The sequence below is a fragment of the Hemiscyllium ocellatum genome, chromosome 12 (assembly GCF_020745735.1).
Source record: "Hemiscyllium ocellatum isolate sHemOce1 chromosome 12, sHemOce1.pat.X.cur, whole genome shotgun sequence".
In the NCBI taxonomy this organism is placed as follows: Eukaryota; Metazoa; Chordata; class Chondrichthyes; order Orectolobiformes; family Hemiscylliidae; genus Hemiscyllium; species Hemiscyllium ocellatum.
In genome coordinates, this window is record NC_083412.1 from 33045977 (window position 1) to 33070384 (window position 24408).

At 41.2% G+C, this 24408-nt stretch overlaps 1 protein-coding gene across 1 annotated transcript in view; it reads left to right on the forward strand.

Moving 5' to 3' along the window:
* The window catches only part of cnksr2a (connector enhancer of kinase suppressor of Ras 2a), a 481257-nt gene that overhangs the window by 254949 nt on the left and 201900 nt on the right, over positions 1 to 24408 (forward strand). Inside the window, exon 9 of the mRNA XM_060832965.1 lies at positions 10994 to 11140. Within this exon, the coding sequence (XP_060688948.1) occupies positions 10994 to 11140 (147 nt within the window). The remainder of the gene's footprint in view (positions 1 to 10993; positions 11141 to 24408) is intronic.

Consider the following 24408-nt stretch of genomic DNA (forward strand, 5'->3'; position numbering starts at 1 on the left):
GTTGATCATGAGGGATTTAGTAACAGTAATGCCAGTTAATGTCAGAGGATGATGGATAGATCCTCTCTTGCAGAGATGATCATTGCCTGGAATGTATTAAGTGAATGTCCTTGCCACTTCTCTGCCCAAGTCTGGACATTGTCTAGGTTTTGCTACATTTGGACACAGACAGCTTCAATATACAAGGAGTCACATATGGTGCTGAATTTGGTCAGTAATGGTTAGAAGTGTATTTGTATTCTAACTGTGTTGCAACACTTGTTCAAGAAGGCAACTCTTCAGCACCTTTAAATGCAACAAGGGCTGGTCAATAAGACCATAAGACCATAAGACATAGGAGTGGAAGTAAGGCCATTCGGCCCATCGAGTCCATTCCGCCATTTAATCATGGCTGATGGGCATTTCAACTCCACTTACCCGCATTTTCCCCGTAGCCCTTAATTCCTTGTGACATCAAGAATTTATCAATCTCTGCCTTGAAGACATTTAGCGTCCCGGCCTCCACTGCACTCCACAGCAATGAATTCCACAGGCCCACCACTCTCTGGCTGAAGAAATGTCTCCACACTTCTGTTCTGAATTGACCCCCTCTAATTTTAAGGCTGTGCCCATGGGTCCTAGTCTCCCCACCTAACGGAAACAATTTCTTAGCATCCACCCTTTCCAAGCCATGTATTATCTTGTAAGTTTCTATTAGATCCCCCCCCCTTAACCTTCTAAACTCCAATGAGTACAATCCCAGGATCCTCAGCCGGTCCTCGTATGTTAGACCTACCATTCCAGGGATCATCCATGTGAATCTCCGCTGGACATGCTCCAGTGCCAGTCTGTCCCTCCTGAGGTGTGGGGACCAAAACTGGACACAGTACTCCAAATGGGGCCTAACCAGAGCTTTATAAAGTCTCAGTAGCACATCGCTGCTTTTATATTCTAACCTTCTTGAGATAAATGACAACATTGCATTTGCTTTCTTAATCACGGATTCAACCTGCATGTTTACCAGAGAAAGCTAGAGAATCCTCAACTAGCACTCCCAGATCCCTTTGTACTTTGGCTTTATGAATTTTCTCACTGTTTAGAAAGTAGTCCTGTGCTTGTCTTCTTTTTTCCAAAGTGCAAGACCTCGCATTTGCTCACATTGAACTTCATCAGCCATTTCCTGAACCACTCTCCCAAACTGTCTAGATCCTTCTGCAGCCTCCCCACTTCCTCAGTATTACCTGCCTGTCCAACTATCTTTGTATCATCGACAAACTTCACTAGAATGCCCGCAATCCCTTCATCCAGATCATTAATATATAACGTGAACAGCTGCGGCCCCAACACTGAACCCTGTGGGATACTGCTTGTCACTGGCTGCCATTCCAAAAAAGAACCTCTTATCCCAACTGTCTGCCTTATGTCAGACAGCCAATCCTCAATCCATCCCAGTAGCTCACCTCGAACATCACGGGCCCTCACCTTACTTAGCAGTCTCCCGTGTGGCACCTTATCAAAGGCCTTTTGGAAGTCTAGATAGACCACATCCACTGGGTTTCCCTGGTCTAACCTACTTGTCACCTCTTCAAAGAATTCTAACAGGTTTATCAGGCACGACCTCCCCTTACTAAATCCATGTTGACTTGTTCTAATCCGACTCTGCTCTTCCAAGAATTTAGAAACTTCATCCTTAACGATGAATTCTAGAATTTTACCAACAACCGGGGTTAGGCTAATTGGCCTATAATTTTCCATCTTTTGTCTTGATCCTTTCTTAAACAATGGGGTTACAACAGCAGTCTTCCAATCATCCAATACTTTCCCTGACTCCAGTGACTTTTGAAAGATTTCAACCAATGCCTCCGCTATTTCCTCAGCCACCTCCCTCAGAACTCTAGGATGTAGCCCATTAGGGCCAGGAGATTTGTTAATTTTAGCTTTCCTAGCACTATCTCTTTTTTTATCTCCCATCACTAACCTTCCAGCATCAGTTTGAAGTGGCCCAATGTCTACTTTTGCCTGTTGTTTGTTTCTTATGTATTGAAGGAAACTTTTACTATCATTTCTAATATTACTGGCTAACCTACCTTCATAAACACTGGCTTGGAAATATCATCCATCATCCCTGAGCCTAAGAAAGCTCATGCCGCATGTGTCAATGACTACCACCCAGTTGCCCCTACTATGATGGTCATTAAGTGCTGGTCATGGCACTAATCAACTCCAGCCTCCCCACTACTCTTGACCCACTTCAATTTGCCTATCGGACCAACAGATCCATATCAGATGCCATATAACTTACCTTCACTCCTCCCTAGAACATCTTGACACCAAGAACAGCTCCGTAAGAATTCTACCCATTGACTACAGTTCAGCCTTCAACACTATTATCCCCTCGAAACTGATTACTAAACTTAGTAAGACCCACTTTCTGCAACTGTTTCCTGACCCACAGGCCATGATCAGTGAAGACTGGGGACAATATTTCATCCTCACTAACATTCAACACTGGAGCATCCCAGGGGTGTGTACTCATCCCCCTACTGTACTCACTGTATACCCATGACTGCGTCGCCAAATACCAGACTAATGCCATTTACAAGTTCGCTGATGACCACCATAGTCGGTTGAATCCCTGATGGCGATGAAACAGACTACACATGGGAGGTGGAAGACCTGGAAAAATGATGCACTGAGAACAACCTAGCTCTCAATGCCAGCAAAACCAAGGAACTCATTATTGACTTTTGGCGGGATGTGACTCTTGCCCCACTACACATTAACAGCACAGTGGTGGAAAGAGTGGAGAGTGTCAATCTCCTGGGAGTGGTCATCCACAACAAGCTTTCTCAAACCCTTTACATGTCTGCACTGGTTACAATGGCCCAAAACATCTCTTCTTCCTCAGGCAGCTGAGGAAATTTGGCATGATGGCGAATACCTTGCCAACTTCTATAGGTGCACCAACGAGAGCATTCTGTCTGGATGTATCACTATCTGGTATGGCAACTGTACCATTTAAGATTGGAGAAGGTTAGAGAGAGTGATGAACTCAGCCCAGACAATGACAAAGGCCAACCCTCCCATCTATAGAATCCATCTACCAGGCCCGCTGTCAAGGAAAGGCCACCAGCATTCTTAAAGATCCATCCCACCCTGACAATGTTTTTCCACAACTTCTACCACTGGGGAGAAGGTACAGAAGCCTGCACACACGCACCAGCCAATTTTGAAACAAACAGTTTCTACCCTACAGTTGTTAGAATACTGAATGGACTCACAAACTATTAACATTCACCTGTACCTGTATTTTTGTTTTTGCCGCTGTTTATCTATTATTTACTTATCTATGCTACTTAACTCTGTGATCTGCCTGCATTGCTCGCAAGACAAAGCTTTTCACTGTGCCTCAGTACACGTGACAACAAATTCAATTCAATTCAAATAAATGATTTTCAAGTGCTTTAACAACAAATTAAAAAAAAGGAAAAGATGGATTTCTAACTCCAAGGCTTATACCCTTAAGAAAGAAATGGTCTGTATTATACTGATCTGCCCTGTAAAATGAGATGTATCCAAGCCAACCTCTGTGATGGACATGAACAATCCAATTGCACTATTTCAAAGAACTGCAGAAGAGATCTCCCAGGGGTCCACATCAATATTTATGAGATGCGACGTTGGACTGCGACGTACAAAGTTAAAAATCACACAACACCAGGTTACAGTCCAACAGGTTTAATTGGAAGCACACTAGCTTTCAGAACGTAGCTCCTTCATCAGGTGATTGTGGAGGGCTCAATCCGAACACACAGAATTTACAGTGTGATGTAACTGAAATTATACATTGAAAAATTGATTGTCTGTTAAGCCTTTCATCTGTTAGAATACAGTCATAGTTTCACTTCTTTCATGTGTAAATCACACAACCTATTTTTAAAAAGTTGCATTCTCGGGTTAGCTGTTAACAATGGTGATATCTAGACAATATGTTGAAGGTGTTAGCCCCCGTGTTCTCTGTCTATGCCATGATGTTTAGATTGATTCTAATCTAAAAAGTAAAATAATGGAGTTTTACATGAATTCATGCAGTTTTTCAGCTCAGAGTTCTACATGAATGCATGCAGTTTTTGAGCAAAGTACAATGTAATCCTGCAAGTACGAATTCACCCCACAAAATATATGTGTGCATGTGGGTCTTTGTCTGTCAGTATGTGTGTGTCTGTCTGGGGTGGGGGTTCTGGGTTGAAAGGGTTCAGAAAAGATTTACAAGGATGTTGCCAGGGTTGGAGGATTTGAGCTATAGGGAGAGGCTAAACAGGCTGGGGCTGTTTTCCCTGGAGCGTCGGAGGCTGAGGGGTGACCTTATAGAAGTTTATAAAATCATGAGGTGTGTGGGTAGGATGAATAGACAAGGTCTTTTCCCATGGGTGGGGGAGTCCAGAACCAGAGGGTATAGGTTTAAGGTGAGAGGGGAAAGATATAAAAGATATAAAAGAGACATAAGGGGCAACTTTTCTCACACAAAGGCTGGTGCATGTATGGAATGAGTTGCCAGAGGAAGTGGTGCAATTGCAAAACTTAAAAGGCATCTGGATGGGTATATGAATAGGAAGGCTTTAGAGGGATATGGGGCAAGTGCTGGCAAGTGGGACGAGATTAGGTAAGGATATCTGGTTAGCATAGACAAGTTTGACCAAAGGGTCTGTTTCTGTGCTGTACATCTCTATGACTCTATGGTGGCATTGTTATTTTTCTCAAATTTGAATTTCATTTGTAAATATTCCACATTGCATTGGTTTCAATTTATTCCTGTGTGTATCATCTCAGAAAACTAAATGTGGGTTTTTTCATGCACTTTTTATTGAATATTCATGATAGTGTCTGGTGTTGTGCTGACTAAGTCTAAATTTACAGGCTCAGCTGGCCCTCCCCTCTTTGCATTGTAAACAAGTTTGTCCAAGATGTCTCTGTGGGGATATTTGAACTGCTATAAAAAAATGGGCACCTGAGTAGGCTATTTAGTCCATTGAGCCTATCCTACCACTCTAGATATGGCTGATCATCTCTTCAGTGCCATTTTCCCACAGTGTCTCCATGCGCCTTCCTGTTGCTCAGATCAGAAACTTATTGGGTTCTATCTTGAACATGATCAGTGACTGAGCTTCCATAGTTACCTAGAGTAGAGAATTCCAAAGGCTCAACATCCATTTAGTGAAAAAAATAACTGTTCAACTCTGTTTTAAATAACTTGTCCCTAATCCTGAAATGGTGGCTCCTAATTCTGGAGTCACCAGCCAGGGGAACCATTCTATCATGTCCACCCTGTCCAGTCTGAGAGAATTATGTAAACTTCAAAGAGATCACCTCTCTCTTCAAATCTGTAGAGAATACAAACATCCAGTTTCATCAATATTTACTCAAAAGACAATCCACAATTTTAAGGATGAATCTGGTGAATCTCTGTTGCATTTCATCTTAGGCAGGTATATCATTCCTTAGATAAGAACACCAAAGCTGTACATATGTGTTTTATACTGCTACAGCGTCTAGTGTATCCATTCACCTTCAAGAATGAATGCTGTATCAGTTAGGCCAACATATCGGTAGAGAAAAGATTGCTTCACATTACTCCTGGAAGCTAATGTGTCAAAAGTAGCCCTTTATGACCAACCCTGGGGACATTATCGTGATTATGTTGTCTTTGATACTGTGAATAAATATATAGTGTATCTGGGTATCTTCCTTCAGTAGCTTGTTAAGCCTTAGCACGCAATTATTTAGAAAACTTTCACCCATAAATGGACGTCACACTTAATCATAATAGTGCAACTGATTGACAGGTTAGTCTTCTACCGCTAGGACTAAAGTTTGAATGCATCACGGGTGGACGGGATATCGTCTCAAGTCTATAAGGGCTTGGTTGGAAGGATCCTATGTATAAATAAACTAGAGCAATCTCTGGTTCTTATCAAACAAGATCCATGAGAGGAGGACTGCTTATGATTGGGTGGAAAGCAGCACAAAATTGCTGCAATCGTTCAAAAGCCATGGGATTGTTAGTGTGGGAAATGAAATGTTCACATTCATGCAGTGAAAGATATTCTTCTGAAGTTGGGTATTGGCACATTCTAATAATGCAGTAAGAATTTTCCTTTGGAGTACTTGTTCTGGGAATGATGCTTTTACAGAGAGCAGAAATAGGAAAATGTTCCAGCACTGATATTACAGTGCTTGATTAGAATGTCACATCACAAAAGAAGAAAAATGTTCTTTAAAATATTGTGTGACTCATGAATTTAATGTGATAGTGTGTTGTGTTTGAAACTAATGCAACGCAACACTTTATGTATTCTCTTTGGCATCATCCCTGTGAGAACATGAAGCGAGTGTATTTATTTTATATATAACAGACTGGCTCTCATCCCTCTTAAGTATTCTTGATTTTGAGGTGCCAGTGTTGGACTGGGGTGTACAAAGTTAAAAATCACACAACACCAAGTTATAGTCCAACAGGTTTAATTGGAAGCACACTAGCTTTCAGACCGACGCTCCTTCATCAAGTGGTAGTGGAGGGCTCAATCTTAACACACAGAATTTATAGCTGTGATGTAACTGAAATTATACATTGAAAAATTGATTGTCTGTTAAGCCTTTCATCTGTTAGAATACAGTGATAGTTTCACTTCTTTCATGTGTAAATCACAAAACCTTTTTATATTAAAAAAGTTGCATTCTCGGGTTAGCTGTTAACAATGGTGTTAGGTAGACAATATGTTGAAGGTGTTGGCCCCCTGTGTTCTCAGTCTATGCCATGATGTTTAGATTGATTCTAATCTAAAAAGTGAGGTAACAGAGTTTTACATAAATTCACGCAGTTTTTGAGCTCAGAGTTCTACATAAACGCATGCAGTTTTTGAGCAAAGTACAATGTAACCCTGCAAGTATAAATTCACCCCACAAAATATATGTGTGTGTGTGTGTGTGTGTGTGTGTGTGTAGTGAGTGCAGAGTCTGTGAGGGGGGGTGCATGTGTGAGTGTGGGAGTGTGTGTGTCTGTAAGGGTGTGTGTGGGTGTCTGTGTGTATCTGTGTATAGGAGTGCCTGTGTGTGTGTGTGTGAGAGAGAGTGTGTGTGTGTAGGAGTACCTGTGTGTGTGTATAGTGCAATGGTGGTCACCTGTAATGTGACATGAACCCAAGGTCCCGGCTGAGGCCCTCCCTATGGGTACCAAACTTAGCTATCAGCCTCTGCTTGGCCACTTTTCTCTGCTGCCTGTCCCGAAGTCCACCTTGAAGGATGGTCACCCGAAGATTGGAAGCTGAATGTCCTGGACCACTGAAGTGTGGACATTCAGTCTTGGATCATTCAGCCATGATCGTATTGAATGGTGGTGCAGGCCCGAAGGGCAGAATGACCTACTCATGCACCTATTGTCTATTGTCTATTGTCTATTGACCTTGGATTCATGTCACATTACAGGTGACCACCATTGCACTATACACACACACAGCTACTCCTACACACACACACTCCCACACTCACACATGTACCCCTTAAGAGACTCTGCACTCACTGCACACACACACACATACACTTTCTCACACTCACAACCCCCAACCCAGACAGACACACACAGACAGACAGACAAAGACCCACATGCACACATATATTTTGTGGGGTGAATTTGTACTTGCAGGGTTACATTGTACTTTTCTCAAAAACTGCATGCATTTATGTAGAACTCTGAGCTCAAAAACTGCATGAATTCATGTAAAACTCCGTTATCTCACTTTTTAGATTAGAATTAATCTAAACATCATGGCATAGACAGAGAATACAGGGGGCTAACACCTTTAACATATTGTCTAGCTATCACCATTGTTAACAGCTAACCCGAGAATGCAACTTTTTAAAAAAGGTTTTGTGATTTACACATGAAAGATATGGAACTATGACTGTATTCTAACAGATGAAAGGCTTAACAGACAATCAATTTTTCAATGTATGATTTCAGTTACATCACAGCTATAAATTCTGTGTGTTAAGATTGAGCCCTCCACTACCACCTGATGAAGGAGTGTCGCTCCGAAAGCTAGTGTGCTTCCAATTAAACCTGTTGGACTATAACCTGGTGTTGTGTGATTTTTTTAACTCTTAAGTATATTTCTCAACTGCTATATTCAATAACCAATGCACACAGTTTTCTTGGTTTGGGTGTTTTATATGGAGACCTAACATGAAAAATGGTTCCTGGTGCCATTGTTGAGTTGTTTCCATTCTGTATTTGTTCCCAGGAGAAAGTGAGGACAGCAGATGCTGGCGATCAGAGACGAGAGTGTGGTGCTGGAAAAACACAGCAGGTCAGGCAACACCCGAGGAGGAGGAATGCCTGATGAAGGGCTTATGCCCGAAACGTCGATTCTCCTGTTCCTCGGATGCTAGATGACCTGCTGTGCTTTTCCAGCACCACACTCTTGACTCTGTATTTGTTACCACTCTTGTCTGGTCTATGGTTCCAACTTATTTCACATTGGCAAAAATGCAAGTATTGTTTCCTGACATCACTATTTGTTCTGGACACTGTTTCAATTGTTCACTAGAAAGATATTTCTATGAGCCAAATGACAGGTTGCCTTGTTTAATTGAAAATACACGATCTTTATGTCCCATATGCTTAGCTGTTTAATGTGTCAGCGTGTGAAGCATGTATATTTGGAGGTAAAACCGTGTTAGCATGTAATCTGTCAGCAACTCGAGCTCCACTCAACAATACTTAAAACAGCATGATGCCAGATCAGGAATGTGCCAGTGCAGCATATGCCAGGATTTAATCACAAGATATTGTGTGCTCCCAGATCTTAGATTGTGCCATTATAAATGGCAACTATTGTGTACAGGCAATTCGGTAATAACCAGTATGTTCGGTACCAGCACTTCTCAAAATAATTGAATATTTCAAGGTAAACAAAGATCTTCATATTAAAGGAATAGTATAGAGTGGAATTAGTGCTCAGACTTCTCTTTAAACACCCCTAGGATGTGAGCACAGCATTTATTGCTATCCATGACTTCCCTTAAGAAGGCACTGGGGAGATACCTTCTTCAGCTGCCACAGTTAATGGGTATGGGCACATCCACAGTGCAATTATGAAAGAAAATCAAGGATTTTGATCCAATGAGATTATACAAATCCAAGTCAGAATGGTGAAAATGAAGAAATGGTGAAGGTCAAGATGATATGGTTAAAAATCACACAACACCAGGTTATAGTCCAACAGGTTTATTTGGAAGTATTAGCTTTCACAGCATGTTCCTTTGTCAGATAGCTAGTGGGGCAGGATCATAGGACACAGACTTTATAGCAAAATATCATAGTGTCATACAATGGATGTGATATATTGAACAAACCTAAATTGCAGAATTGTATTTGCAGATACATTCTATTTTGTTCAAAAAGCACACACTCTGTAGGTAATCAATCCATGCAACATTTTATAATTTCCCTACATTGGAAGCAGAACCTGTTTGACTCAAGATTGGGATACAGACAGACTCTAACCTCACACCTTTATTACATTGTCTGAGTTGAGACGTCAACTTCTTTTAATAAAATATTGTTATCCCGGGAATGTGACTTAAAAGAAGTTCTGGGATTTACATATTAATGAACAAAAGCCTGCAACCCATTCTAAAAGATGAAAAACTTAACAGCAATCTAGGTTTGTTCAATATATCGCATTAGTTGTATGACACTTTGATCTTTTACTATAAATTCTATGTCCTATGATCCTGTCTCACTAGCTACCTGACAAAGGAGCAGTGTTCCAAAAGCTTGTACTTCCAAATAAACCTGTTGGACTATAACCTGGTGTTGTGTGATTTTTAACTTTGTCCACCCCAGTGCAACACCAGCATTTCCACATCAAGGAGATATAAGACTTGCAAGGTAACGTCCAGATGATCTGGTTTTTTTGAGTTGCTTCCTTTTTGTTTATCCATGGGATGTGGGGATTGCTGGTTAGGCCAATGTTTGTTGTACTTCCCTAGATGCCCTCGATCATGGTTTTGGAAGAAGCAGTCTTGGCAAGTTGTGGCAGTGTGTCCTCGAAGTTGCATGGTGCAGTGAAGGGAGAGAATCTTCAAGGTGATGGGTGGGTGACGTCACAAGTAAGCTGCCCTGCCTGGAAGGAGTTGATCTCCTCGATTGTTTTTGGAGCAGCATCTCCCAGGCAAGCGAAGAATTTGATAGAATAGACTGAGAGGAAAAGAAGAAAAAAACTACTCACAGTGCAGTTACTTTCGTGCTTTCCTGTGATGTTGCACTTTGATTATTTTTGATCCAATGCGATTATATAGATCTGGGTCAGGATGGTGAAAATGAAGAAATGGTGGAGGTCATGGTGATATGTGACTTAGATGGTAACTTGGCTGGTTGCCTCTGTAACCATTTTCATCACTATGGTCCCACTCTCACCTCTCACCTCCACTGACCTCCCTATTCTCCCACTTTCACCTCCCAATTCTCCCTCTCACCTCCCATCAACTTCAGTGTGCATTCACTCTTGAGTGTGCTTTTTCTCTTCCAATTGGTCTTGCTCAAGCTGGGTTATTATGCTCTTGCAGTTTAATCTTCTGGAAAATATTGTGAGACAACGTGAATGCCATTTCTAAATAATACTTCAAAATAATGTTACACATTTAATGTCACAAGAAACACATTTGGTGTTGTGAGTAGTGGAAATATGAGCATACGCTTATTTTACAGCTTCTCACTGTTAAAAGTGCATGTTTAGGATGGGAACCAGCTATCATAACACAGAATCTTAAAATTGTTATTATCGTATTATTGGAAACATGTCAAGCTATGTTGACTTTTTTGAATGTTATTATTAGTACTTACCAAGCGTCATTTAGACTAATCTATCATGACACTAATAAGGTATATTTTGCTTTCAGTTTGGTAGACTTTTTTCATCCTTCTTATCTTTATATTTTTGCTGTTGGATTCTAGGTAGGATGGCAGCTGAAAAACCTGGTAAATGCACTTCGGGAAGATCCCAGTGGGGTCATCTTAACCTTAAAGAAACGTCCTCAGAGCATGCTCACATCTGCACCTGCATTGCTTAAGAACATGAGATGGAAACCTCTTGCACTGCAGGTAAGTTAAACCTCACCGTATAATTTAATTTAACAGTCTTCTTTAAATTAACAATCTAATATGTTTATGATAAACATGTATTGTTTATTGTGTTGAGAATAGTTTCAAATCAATATTACAATCAGCAACTTACTTTGTCAGATGTTAAAAATCACACAAGGCCATGTTATAGTCCAACAGGTTTATTTGGAAGTACAAACTTTTGGAGCGCTGCTCCTTCATCAGGTAGCTAATGGCACAGGATCATAGGATACAGACTTTATAGCAAAGGTTCATAGTGTCATTCAACTGATGCGATATATTTAACAAACCTAGACTGCAGAATTGTTTTTGCAGATACATTCTATTTTGTTCAAAACGCACACAATCTGTAGGTAGTCAATCCATGTGACTGGAAATAGAGCCAGTCTGACTCAAGACTGGGCTACAGACAGACTCTAACCTCACATTTTTATTGCATTATCTGAGCAGAAATGTCATTTGAAAGAAGTTCTAGGATTTAAATATTAATGAACCAAAACCTGCAACCCATTCTAAAAAATGAAAGATGTAACAGCAATCAAGGTTTGTTCACTCTATCCCATTAGTTGTATGACATTTTGATCTTTTAGTATAAATTGTGTGTCCTATGATCCTGCTGCACCAGCTATCTGATGAAGGAGCAATGCTTCAAAATCTTGTACTTCCAAATAAACCTGTTGCACAATAACCTGGTGTTGTGTGATGTTTAACTTTGTCCACCCCAGTCCAACACTGGCACCTGCACACTTTGTCAGAAATAGTCAGCATTAGCAATGTTAGCCAATTTTTTTTTTTGATTTTAGATTTAGACCTATTGTTACTATGTCTTACTGTCCTGTACCACCTTGGCAAAAACACCCCACACCAACTTTGTTTTTTTTCCGAGGTTACCTATGAATATTGCCTTTATTATGGTAAAATAATAATATGCTATTTGTCTTGTCTGTAAGATACACTCTTTGTTTATTTTATAAAAGTTGTTGTTTCACTGAATGAAGTCATCTTTGAATTATCCCAATGGAAGGTCCTGAAATAATGAAGTGAAAGGGTCCCTTGCTTATGATCAGGATTAATCTCTTTGGTTACCTGCCTTACCTGTGCAGATTCCCATTATCTTCACTTACCTATGGCTCAAAACCCGATCCATATCAGTCTCCTCCAATGGCCAATAACTGGGTTAGAATATGTGAGCGCCAATTAGAAATGTCAATGTTATGACTGAAATGAGGCCCGTCATTATGTATCCAGGTGATCATCTCCAAAGATTCTAGTAACTTTCATTTTCCATTTCCTAATCACAATTTTTATGTTTCCTCTGTGTACCCCAAAGATAACCAAAAGCTAATCTGTAATTGAATGGGGAAGTGCAGAACCTGAATCATACGTGTTTTACTAATGCCAGATAACAGAAGTGTCATTTCACAAGTTTATTTTCCATTTAAAAATAAACTTGTGAACTTGCTGAGTCATAAAAATGCATTCTTTAAGGCTCAAATTCAGTGGCATAGTTGATCAGGCAAAGGTGTTGGCATTCCAGCGCAGCTTTAATTCTCTTTATTGGGTTGCCAATGCAGACCAACTGGTTTTCCAAACTGTAGGTAACTCTCTGGCGGACATACTGAAGGCAGATACGATTGCAAATCTCCTTATGGAATGCCATAAACAAATATAACAAACTCAAACAGTAATTGTGTAAGGAAATTGAACTTCTTAGGAGTATCTCTAAAGATCTTTCAGAACCTTAACGTTCAGGGGAAGAGCGACATTAGAGAGGATGTGCCATTGAATCAGGCAATGTACACTTTCGATAGAAGAAAGTAAAGGGATCTGCACTGCTGATAGTATCTGAAAGCAAGGTGTGGAATTCATCTGCTGTCGCACAGCGATGTCAGTGTAATTGTTCTCAGAACAGACCAATGACTCTGCTTTTAAATGAATAAAATGTATTACTTGCTGGACTCTCTATTGCTGGGAAAAAGCAAACTAGTGATACTAGCCTGACTGCAGCATTTGGATTCTGTGGAAAACCCTTGCTGACAAGAGATTGCTGTCTGGATTATGGAAAGTTTGCAATCGAATGCTTATTTCTTTTGAAATAAATATCCTAACAAGTCTCTGGATTCATTGAAGGTGAACTAATTGATTCTCCTGCAAGGCAGCAGTGAAATTTTGAGAGACACTTCTAATCATCCAAGTTTCATGTAACAAATTCAGGTCAAAACCAGGCTATTCAGCCCTTTGAGTCTGCCCCACCTTGCAATAATTTCACAATTTGATAAGTACTGTTGGTTTCAAATTTCTCATATCTAATGTCAGTAGACTATTGATTGCATTGCCCACCAATAATCTATCCACCTCGGTTTTAAAAGTATTCGATGATCCTGCCTTCACTGCCTTCTGAGGCAGAGCGCTTCACAGTCGCCCAGCACTCTGAAAGGAAATAATTCTCCTCATCTCTATTCTAAAAGGAAACCCTTTATTTTGAAAACAGTGTCACCTTAATTCTGGATTCCTCCATAAGAGGAATCCTCCTTTCTATGTCAACCTTGTTCAGAACTTGCAGGATTTTATACACTTCAATCAAGTCACCCTCCCTCTTCTATACTCCAAAGGGAACAAGTACAACTATACTCAAAGGTCAATCCTCTCATTGCAGGAATTAATATCGTAAACATTCTTCGAGCCCCATCAAATACATTTAGATCATTCCTTCAGTGAAGAGATCAAAACTGCATACAGTGTGTGGTTGTTCTGTATAACTGAACCATAGCATCTTTACTTTTACATTCAGTTCCTCTCATCATAATAGATAGCATTCCATCAACCTTCTTAAATATTTGCTGTACTAACATCTTGTGACTGATGCTTTTGGAAACCTAAATCCCTCTGCACCTTGCAATTCAGCAGTTATTCCCTGTTTATAAACTTCACTTTCTGCTTGATTATTCTTCCTGTCAAAGTGAACCATTTCACAATGTCCCATATGCTCTACCTGCAGAATTGTGCCCACTCACTGAACCTATCTTTATCTGTTCTTATGTCTTCTTCATAACCTACTTTCCTACCTATCTGTATGTCATCTGCAAATTGAATTAGCATGCCTTCGTTTGAGTCATTATACCATGATAAAAAGCTAAAGCCTCAGCACAGACCTCTGCTGGACTCCAGTGTCACTTCTGCCAACCGAAAAAGATCCATTTATGCATGTTCTCTCTTTTCTACCAGTCAGTTAATTTGCTATCCGTGCCAGTATGTTACCTCTCCACCATCTACTTCTACGTTATACTAGAACGTTTATGCTACACTTGAAATCCAAGATCAGCATGTCAGTGATCTTTCCCCCTACCTGCAGCACATGTTACTCTGTCAAGAAAATCCAGTAAATTGGTTAAACGTGAAATCCTTTTCACAAATCTATGCTGACTCCTCTCAGTAACCTAGAGTTTTTGTAAGTGCCCAGCTGTAATCTCCTTAATGACTGATTCTAACGCCTTGCCCATGACAATGTCCCAAGCCATCTGACCTTTTTCTGCCTCTCTCCATTTTTGACTCAAGGGGTTGTATTTGCTTCTTCCCAGTCTGATGGAACCTTTCCAAGATCCGGTGAAATGTGAAAAATTAATACCAACGCATCGAAGCGTCAGTTTCCACTTCTTGTAAATGAGTTCATCAAGACAAAGGGGGAACTGTCAGCCTACAGTGTGCCTGGTACTGCTTCTCTAATGATTGTAATTTCACCAAATCCTTTTCCTCCTTCTATCACCTGATTCACAATGATCACTGGAATTTTTTTTGTGTTCTCAAAAGTAAAGAAGACGCAAAATGTTTGTTCACTTCATCTTCCATTTCCTTATTAATGGTTATTAATCCTATTCTTATTCGCAAGATGACCAACTCTCATCTTATTTCATTCTTTTCTTTTCAGATGCCTGTGGAAACACTTGCTATCCACCTTTTTCTTTCTGGCTAGCTTTCTCTCATATTCAAATTTCTTCCTCCTCCTGAGCATTTCCATTAGATTCTGACTAAAATAACCTTCACCTGACCAGCCACTCATATTTGCACATTTAAAAGCTTTTTCCTGAAGTCTAATGTTTTTCATAACTTCTTTAACATCATGATTGGTGAGTCCTCCCATTAGATTTTTTTCTTTGTAGCTGGAATATACATATTCTGAATATTCTGAAATATACCTTCAATGTCTGCCACTGCTTTTCTATTTATCAATCTCCTAGCTGAGTGCCCCAGTTCGCATCAGCTAATTTAGCTTTCATGCCCATTTAGTTGCCTTAATTAAGTTTAGAAAAAAAACTAGTCTTAGATCACCTATTCCTTTTCAAGCTTCATGTAAAATTCAATCATTTTATCATTTCTACTGTCTAGAGGTTGTAATGTTTTGAGGTCATGAATGAATCCTGTCTCATTATATACTACCAAATCTAATATAACCTGCCATCTGGTTGATTCCAGAATGAGCTGCTGTAAGAAACTACATCAAAACCATTCTTTGAGCTCTACATCCAGGATACTATGGTCAGTCTGATTTTTCCAGTTCAAAATCTCCCATGATTACTGCCGTCCTTTATCTCAAACACCCAACATGTCTTCTTGTATACATTGTCATTGCTATTAAGGGGCCTGTAGACCACAGCCACCATTTGCTTCTATAACTTAACATTCCTCATCTCTGCCTAAACCAATTCTATATCCTGATTTCTGAAATAAGGTTATCTCTAACTCTTGCACCAATGTCATCTTTGATTAACAGTGCTACCCTTCCACCTTTATCTGCTTTCCCATCCTTCATGACTGTCGCATATCCATCAATATTCAGGACCTAGTCATTAATATATCCTGCAGCCATGTCTCTATAATGGCCATCAAATCACATTTATGTATGTCACCAATTTGTGTGAGTACACATTGTGTTCCAGAGTCTTTGAAGAGTTTAGTCTTCACTGTTGGTGTATTCTCAGGTTTGTTCTCTCTTCTTTTTCCTCTGCCCTTCGTTTCTCATATAACTGCATTGCTGTCTTGCAATCATCTCTATCCCTTGACTTGCTACAACCCTCATCTTGATCCCTCAACACCCCACCTTTTTTTGGTTTAAATATCTCTCCCTATTATATGGCTTGCTAGGTCACCAATGGCAGCATGGTTCAGGTGTAGACTATTCCAATGGTACAACCCCCCTTTCGCTCGTACCTGTACTGACAGTAGTGTCCCTCAGAATGGAACACACTTTTCCCACATCGGTTTTTGAGCCACATGTTTATTTTTCTAATTCTGTTTGTCCATAGAAAATTTGTATGCGACTCAGGTAGTAATCCAGCAATGATTACATTTGGGGTTCTGCTTTTAACTTTAGTACCTAGCGTCTCACATGTGCTCTTTCTTAGTTTTACCTGTGTCGTTAGTAGCACGAAGTGAATCTTAACTGCTGGATCTTTCCGCTTTCCTCTGTGAATTCTTCGCCAGCCCAGAGTAGGTGTCCCAAACCCTGGCACCTGACAGACAACACTTCTAGACTCAGGCTGGTTACTGCAGACAACAGTGCCTATCCTCTTCACTCTACTCTTCCCTCACTACCACTACTGTTCTCCTTCCTCTTGTCCAAAAAAGTCAAAAGCACCTCATGCCTGTTGGATAATTGCAGAAGCTGTTCCTTCCCTCTGAGTCCCTTTATCTGCCTCACTTGCAGCCTCACCCTTTAGCATAGATCATCTGATTTGGTCATTAGCCAGGATCAGGATGTCATGATAACCTCCAGGAAAAAGCTGTTCAGGTAAGTTATATGTCAGTCATGTACAGACTTACTTAGTTCTCAGTCTCTGGTGAGTAAACACTTTCTGAATTGGAATTTGAGATCTTTCTTTCTTCCATACAAAGAATGCAAATTTACTTGAAGAGCAAAGCTAATATCAGGGGTTTTAACCGGCATTGTGCAGTGGAATCTGGCAATTGAAATGGCTGCTCTGGTTGCACATGTTGTTCGAAGATTCAGCACATGATTTCCTGTCTGCAGTCACCCCAATCCCAGATTAGTTGCCTATTACCGAATAATTTGATTCCCTCCATGTGCAGGCTTGCACTTTCATCATCCTTTGCTCTTTTATATTCTGTCCAATTTTCTGATGTGGCACCTGTATTTGTGTAATTGTGTACTTTTTCTTTAAATTTGATAATGATCTTAACTTTCCCAGCTAAACCCTGATGGTAGGTCCTTCACTTGTGATTATTTTCTCATTTGTTTGAATGTTCTGTATATTCTGGATTATTCCCCAATTCTCTGCAACTCCATCTCTATTCTTCCTTGCCTTTATCCTAGTTTGCCATTTCACTTTAGCCAGCTTTGCCTACACAATTTATTACTGCCCTTATTTAAAGTTTCAAAGAAAACCTAAACCTCCCTCAAACTGAATGTAAGATTAACTCCCCATATGTTCACCAGTACCTAGGAGAGCCTTCACGATGGGATCAATGATCAATCCTCTCTTCCTAAGTATTCATAGATGCTTTCTTTTTCACTCTGGGGAGAGCAAGGGTTCAGAAATACAAGAATATGCTTCTCACGTGGTACTACATAGCTTCGAGCTGACAATAGTTCTGAGGTGAGCACTACTTCTTGGGTGTTTCCACAGGCTGGCATGCAGTCTGGCACCTTGGTAATGAAGCCCATGGGCTAAAATAGTAATGTTCACCTGAGATCACAGGCAGGTGCTGAACTGATTCCTACAACCTTTCACCAGAAACCCGACAGGAATCATACTTGGCTGCAGTATTTCTGTTGCAATTAACTTCTATTTTAAAACAAGAAGAAGGCTTGCTTTTAAATAGTTAAAAATCACACAACACCAGGTTATAGTCCAACAGGTTTAATTGGAAGCACACTAGCTTTCAGAGCAACGCTCCTTCATCATGAAGGAGCGTCGCTCTGAAAGCCAGTGTGCTTCCAATTAAACCTGTTGGACTATAACCTGGTGTTGTGTGATTTTTAACTTTGTACACCCCAGTCCAACACTGGCATCTCCAAATCATGCTTTTAAATAGGCCATTTCATAACTGCAGATGGTTCAAAGAGATTTACTGCCAATCAAGGACTTCTCAAGTATAGTTCCTGCTGCAATGCAGGAAGCATGGCATTTGCTTAACGCACATTGATCCCCTGCTCACTGCGTTGTGGTAGTGCCCAGATAATCCTTTTTGTTGTGTGGTGAAGTATCTGCACAGAGGCCAGTATCCCATCACCAAGTCACCCTTTGTCCACTGGCTGTGGCCTGCCAGCCTGGAGTCAGTTCCCTGAACCGGCGGTTCTAAATTCCTTCTTTATTTAACTTTCTTTAATGGTCCCCACGCTACAGCTATACAGCAGTGGTGCTTAGTTTGCCCCACAGCACCTGTGTTGTGTGTGCATAGGAGAGGGACTCAGTGAAAACACCATTGTGCAAACAGTTTTATTCAATATTTCCACCACCTATGTGGCCAGGGTTTGAGTAGAAAGCAAGGCCTGATGTGGGCAATGCTTACATAGCCCCAGGTTATTTATTTTTAACAACTGCACAGAGGCTAATATCCTGTCACCAAGTCACCCTTTATTTCCTTGTGCAAGCCCCTAGTTACGTTGGTCAGCCACAGCTTCCTGATTGGCCCAATCAAGGGTCTCATAGTAAATGAGGCCCACTTGGTTCGAATCAGTACATGCTCAATGTTGGTTGGGCTAAAATATTGACTAGGACACCAGCGAGTGGCAAATATTTCAGTGTTTTGAAATATTTCTTTGAAAAAAATATCAAAGAGAAAAGGCGGCCAAACAGTTATTCATTTAGCAACAATTCACTACAATAATAATGAGTGTGAGGCTGATCGTTACAGTTAGCTGGAGGTTTAATCATTGCTTGGAGATAGTGAAGACTGCAAAATGCTGGAAAGTCAAAGTCGATAAAAAGTGAAGCTGAGAAAAGAACTGCAGGCCAAGCAGCATTAGAGGAGCAGGAAAGTCGACGTTTCAGGCTGGACCCTTCTTCAGGAGAGGGGAGGGGGAAGGGGCTGAGAAATAAATAGAGGGAGGGGGATGGGGTTGGGCAGACGCACTTCCCATCACCAAACCATCATCTCTAAGACCACTGACAACCTCACCGTCTCAGGAGATCGCCTATCCACAGCCTCCAAATTATAGTTCTCCAACTCCGCCCTGCCCAGTTCTACCTCCTATCCAAACCCACAACCTGACTGCACCAGTCAACACATTATCTCTGCCTGCTCCGGCCCCACTGAACTCATCTCCTCTTATCTCGACTCCACTCTGTCCCCTTTAGTCCAACAATTTCCTACCTATGTTCGGGACACCACCCATGCCCCCCACATTCTCCGTAACTTTCAATTCCCCAGCCCCCAACACCTCATCTTCACCATGGACATCCAGTGCCTATACACTTGTATTCCCCATGAGGAAGGTCTAAAATCCCTCTGCTTCTTCCTTTCCCGCCATCCCAACCAGTCCCCCTCCACTGACACGTTCATTCGCTTGACAGAACTGGTTCTCACCCTGTGCAACTTTTCTTTTGAATCCTCCACTTCCTACAAAAGGTTGCTATGGGTTTCCACATGGGTCCCAGCTATGCCTCCCTCTTCATAGAGAACGTGGAACTGTCCATTTTCCGCAGTTACACCGGCACCATCCCCCACCTTTTCCTCCACTAGATCGATGAGTGCATCAATGCTGCCTCGTGCTCCCACGAGGAGCTTGAACAGTTCATCAACTTCACCCACACCCTGCACCCAGACTTCAATTCACCTGTTCCATCTCCACACCTCCCTCCCCTTCCTGGGGCACTCTGATTCCATCTTTGGCAACCGACTCCACATTGACATCTACCACAAACCCATCAGCCCACACAGCTACCTTGACTACACCTCCTCCCACCGAACCTGAAAGCCCATGAAAATGTGATCCTGAACTTCAATTCCTCCCCCTCTGCCATATTTGCACCCAGGCTGAATGATTCCACTCTGGGACCATAAGACATAGGAGCAGAAATTAGACCATTCAGCCCATCAACTCTGCTCTGCCATATAATCATGGCTGATATGTTTCTCAACCTCATTCTCCCTGTAACCCTTCATCCCCTTTACATTAAGGAACCCATCCATCTCCATCTTAAATATGCTCAATGACTTGGACCCCACATCCTTCTGTGACAGTGAACATTCCAGATGTCCTCCTATTTCAAGGACATTTACCCTCCCTCATGGTCAATGATGCCCCTCAACCGCATCTCCCATATCTCCTATATCTCACCTTCCCCACCCCCACTCCAACCACATCAAGAACAGGGTCCCTGGTCCTTACATTCCACCCTACCAATCTCCAAATCCAACATCATTAATGCCACCTACAGTCTGACACCACCACCGAAAAGATATTTCCGTCCCCACTCCTATCCACTCTCTGCAGGGACCATCCCCTCCACAACTCCCACGTTACATCCACACTCCCCACCAACTTCTCTTCCACACCTGGCACCTTACCCTGTGGCAACAGGAGGTGCCACACCTTTTCCCACACCTCCATCCAAGGCCCCAAAAAATCCATTCTAAGTCCGACAGAGATTCACCTGCGTTTCCCCTGACCTCATTTACTGCATCCTTTACTCTCCATGTAGTCTCTTCTACATCGGAGAGACCAAGTGCAATCTCAGGGACTGGTTCAGGGAATGTCTATCGCCTGTAAGCTCTAAGTTACCCCCTCCCCCTTCCAGTTGCCAGCTAGTTCAACTCCCTCTCCCACTCCCCCAATGACATGTCCATCCCAGGCCTCCCCCATCATCTAAATAAAGCCACACACAAACTGAAGGAAGAACACTAAATATTCTGCTTCAGGAGATTACAAACATATGGCCTTAACATAGAATTCACCAGCTTCCAAATCTCTCCCCGCACAACCTCATCCCAGTCCAGCCCTCCCTCTCTGCCCCACCCCTTTAACCTGACCCTACCTGCCCATCTTCCTTCCCACCTATCCATTCCATCCTTCCTACTGACCAATCCAACTCACCTCCTACCTGCATCCACCTATCGCCATCCCACCTACCTCCCCCGCACCCCCCCACCCCCGATTTACTCCTCAGTCTTGAAGAACAGTCCTGACCGAAACATCAACTCTCTTGTTCCTCAGATACTATCTGACCCACTGTGCTTTATCCAGCACCACACATTATCTCCTCTTAGTTACTGCTAAGAAAATAACATCTGTATCAGATAAGCTTGGTAAAACAAGCTCACTGGAAATGGAGATTCAACAGATGCTAGAAAATGACCTGAATGAACCTAGCCAAAGCAATCGGGGTTCACTGGTGGGTATTAGTTCCCAAAGTGAGTGCCTCAATTAGATACTGTATAGATTACAGAAAAATAAATGTGGCAATGAAAACCGATCCAAACACAAATTCATGGTTAGAACATTGGATTGATTAGGCTGGCAGTTCTTCATTCCTTTCTCAGGAATGGGCTCAAGGGCTTAATTTAAATAGATGACTATTGGTTCAGAAAGTGCGTCAATATACTCCAACTGCTTTATTTTGTAGAAAGTAACGTAACAGGAGCATGTCTTTGTTATAGCTGGGTAATGAAATGAAAATAGCAACAAGTTATCTTTAAAAAAGGCATTTCTCCTGTATACTGACTAAACCAAACTCTTTATGGTTCTTCATTATGTTTACTGACAGTGCAAGTTGATTTCTCCTGATTCAATTACTTGTTAATCCTTTCATTTCTTCTTGAAGCGGTTTCTGAAAAACAAAAACCTGTGCTTGGAAAATTGCAATTTTATCCTTAATTTACTGTGCCTTCCCACAAACATGTGACCATATCTCTGCTGTAAGTGGCTTTGTGTGCTGTCTGTGGCAGCCATTGAACATGGGTCATTTGGAACGTGATATTAGAATGGAGCAGCAAGCATGTACGAATTTTTAGAGCTGTAAGAGAACCAACTCCTGAAAAACCACAGTTTGCAACTTGGAATCACCAAGTAAGTTAAAATGTCCACTCCCTGCTGCTGTTGAAATGAGAGAAGACGTGAGACAGAATTGAATTTCTTTTTTGTGTTATCAGTGTAATAGCAACATAATAATTTAGAAAATCTGAGCGTAAAAGGTTTGGAACCCTGTACCATTGCTTAGGAAAGAGTGTTCCATGTTGTATCGAAACCCTAGGTCTCACTGAGGAGCAGAAAAGCCAGACTGCAAAGATTTTGAAAGCTTTGACAATGCACATCTTATACGCCATATTAATGGTGTGTTTGCTGAGCATCAGACCTCACGGAGACAGGGAGACTATTACTCAGTATATGACCACACTGATGTATCATAGAACATAGAACACAACACCACAGTACAAGGTGAATCCTCTGAGTAAGAAAAGCTGAAAGTTAGTCTCATCATAAATAGAATGGTTTTAAAGCTTAAGAGATGTATGAGAGTTATTTGCTGAGAGAGGATCAAACGCTGCCAACGTGTACAGAAACTCTGAGGTTGTCATCATCGACTAGGGAGTATTAATGGAAGAACACATGAGGCATTGTGTTCTGCTAAGAGATATTCCAGGCTGAGAATAAGAAAAACAGACTGGGGAAACGAAATAAATATTTGCAGAAAAATTAAACGAGCGGCCATGATGTCCAAGAGAGGGAAGCACCATCCAAAAGTGGGAAAACCAGAGCTGTAAAGCCAAGAAACTGGACCAGTTTTCAGATCAGAACCTAACTGGGAAAGAGCAAAGCAAGTCAGTAACATGTTGCTGAAGAGATATCAGGTAATAATTCCAGCAAATCAGTTTATAGTATTGCAGACCTAAAGGTGATAATTAGTTTGTGATGATTAAGTGATGACTACACTACCTGTTTGGGGGACACAAAATGACAGTGGAACCTGATCACAAGTCATTTCAAATTATCTTCCTTAAGCTACTTCTGTACATTCCACAGCATCTGCAAAGGTTGTTCCTTCAGTTGCAGAGTATCGTCTGGCTGTGGCAAGTAAGCAAGGGAAACAGATATACTTTCCTGACATGCTGTTGAAAGCAGCACTCCGAAGAAGAAAATTGCAAATGTTAAAGTAGTGTGAGCAAGAAGAGGCAGTTACCTGGAAGTTATCAAACCCAGCAAAGACATTAATTTAAAATGTTCCAAAACGTCATCATGGCAACAGCATTTGATATTGCTCAGACCAATAAAGGACACAACAAGGTGGAACTCTGCAAATGCTGCAAGGCATAGTAATGAAAGGGTGGTGGGAAAGGATGAAGGACACATCTGTTGCCTTTAGAGTATTCAACATGAAGTTGGTGTTCATTATAAAGGAAATAGAATCATTGTACCTTAGCACATTTGCCGGCTATCAAGGAATTGAGTCTAGTCTGAGGAAGGCAAGAGAAGTGCTCTGCTGACCAAACATGAGCAAGGAGATGAAGGACCACATTGGTCAATGCAGTGTTTGACAAGTACTGATCTAAGCAAACTAAAGACCCACTTTTGAATTGAATTTAATGTCATGTATGCCGAGGCACAGTGAAAAGCTTTGTCTTGCAAGAAATACAGGCAGATCATATAGGTAAATAGCATAGATAAGTAAATAGTAGGTAAACAGTGGCAAAAACAAAACAAAACTCATAAACCAAATGGATGAAAGAAAAGTTCATTCACTTCATAAAGGATTGGGAAGTCCAACCTTACATCACGTGTACACAATCTCTGGTCAAATCAAAAGGCAGTTAAATCACCAAAGACATCATAAAGTAATAAACAGAAATCAGCAAGATTTGAACAAGGCAATGTTTAAGTGGAGAAGCACACCTTGAGAAGGCATGGAAAGTAATCCAATCCAAAGACCAATGTCATGCCTCATCGAAACAACTCTTTTAATAACGAGAAAACTACCGAAACAGATGAGAAAAACAACACAAAATGACAACCAGATTTCACTTTGATAAAACCATCAAGTCATTGCCAGAGCTGAGCATTGGTCAGCCAATCAAAGTGCAAATGCTTGACGCTCTCAACAAATGTCTGCCCACATGGCAAGTTGGGACAAATGTTGAGCAGTTGTCACCTCAATTCTTTGCAATGACCATGAATGACCAGATATTTCATTGCAAATGTATATAATGTATCCAGTTGCAACTAAAGGAGCTGTGTCTGCACCTCAGATGGCTAGTCCAGAGGATATGATTTCAGCATCAGCACACAGAACAGC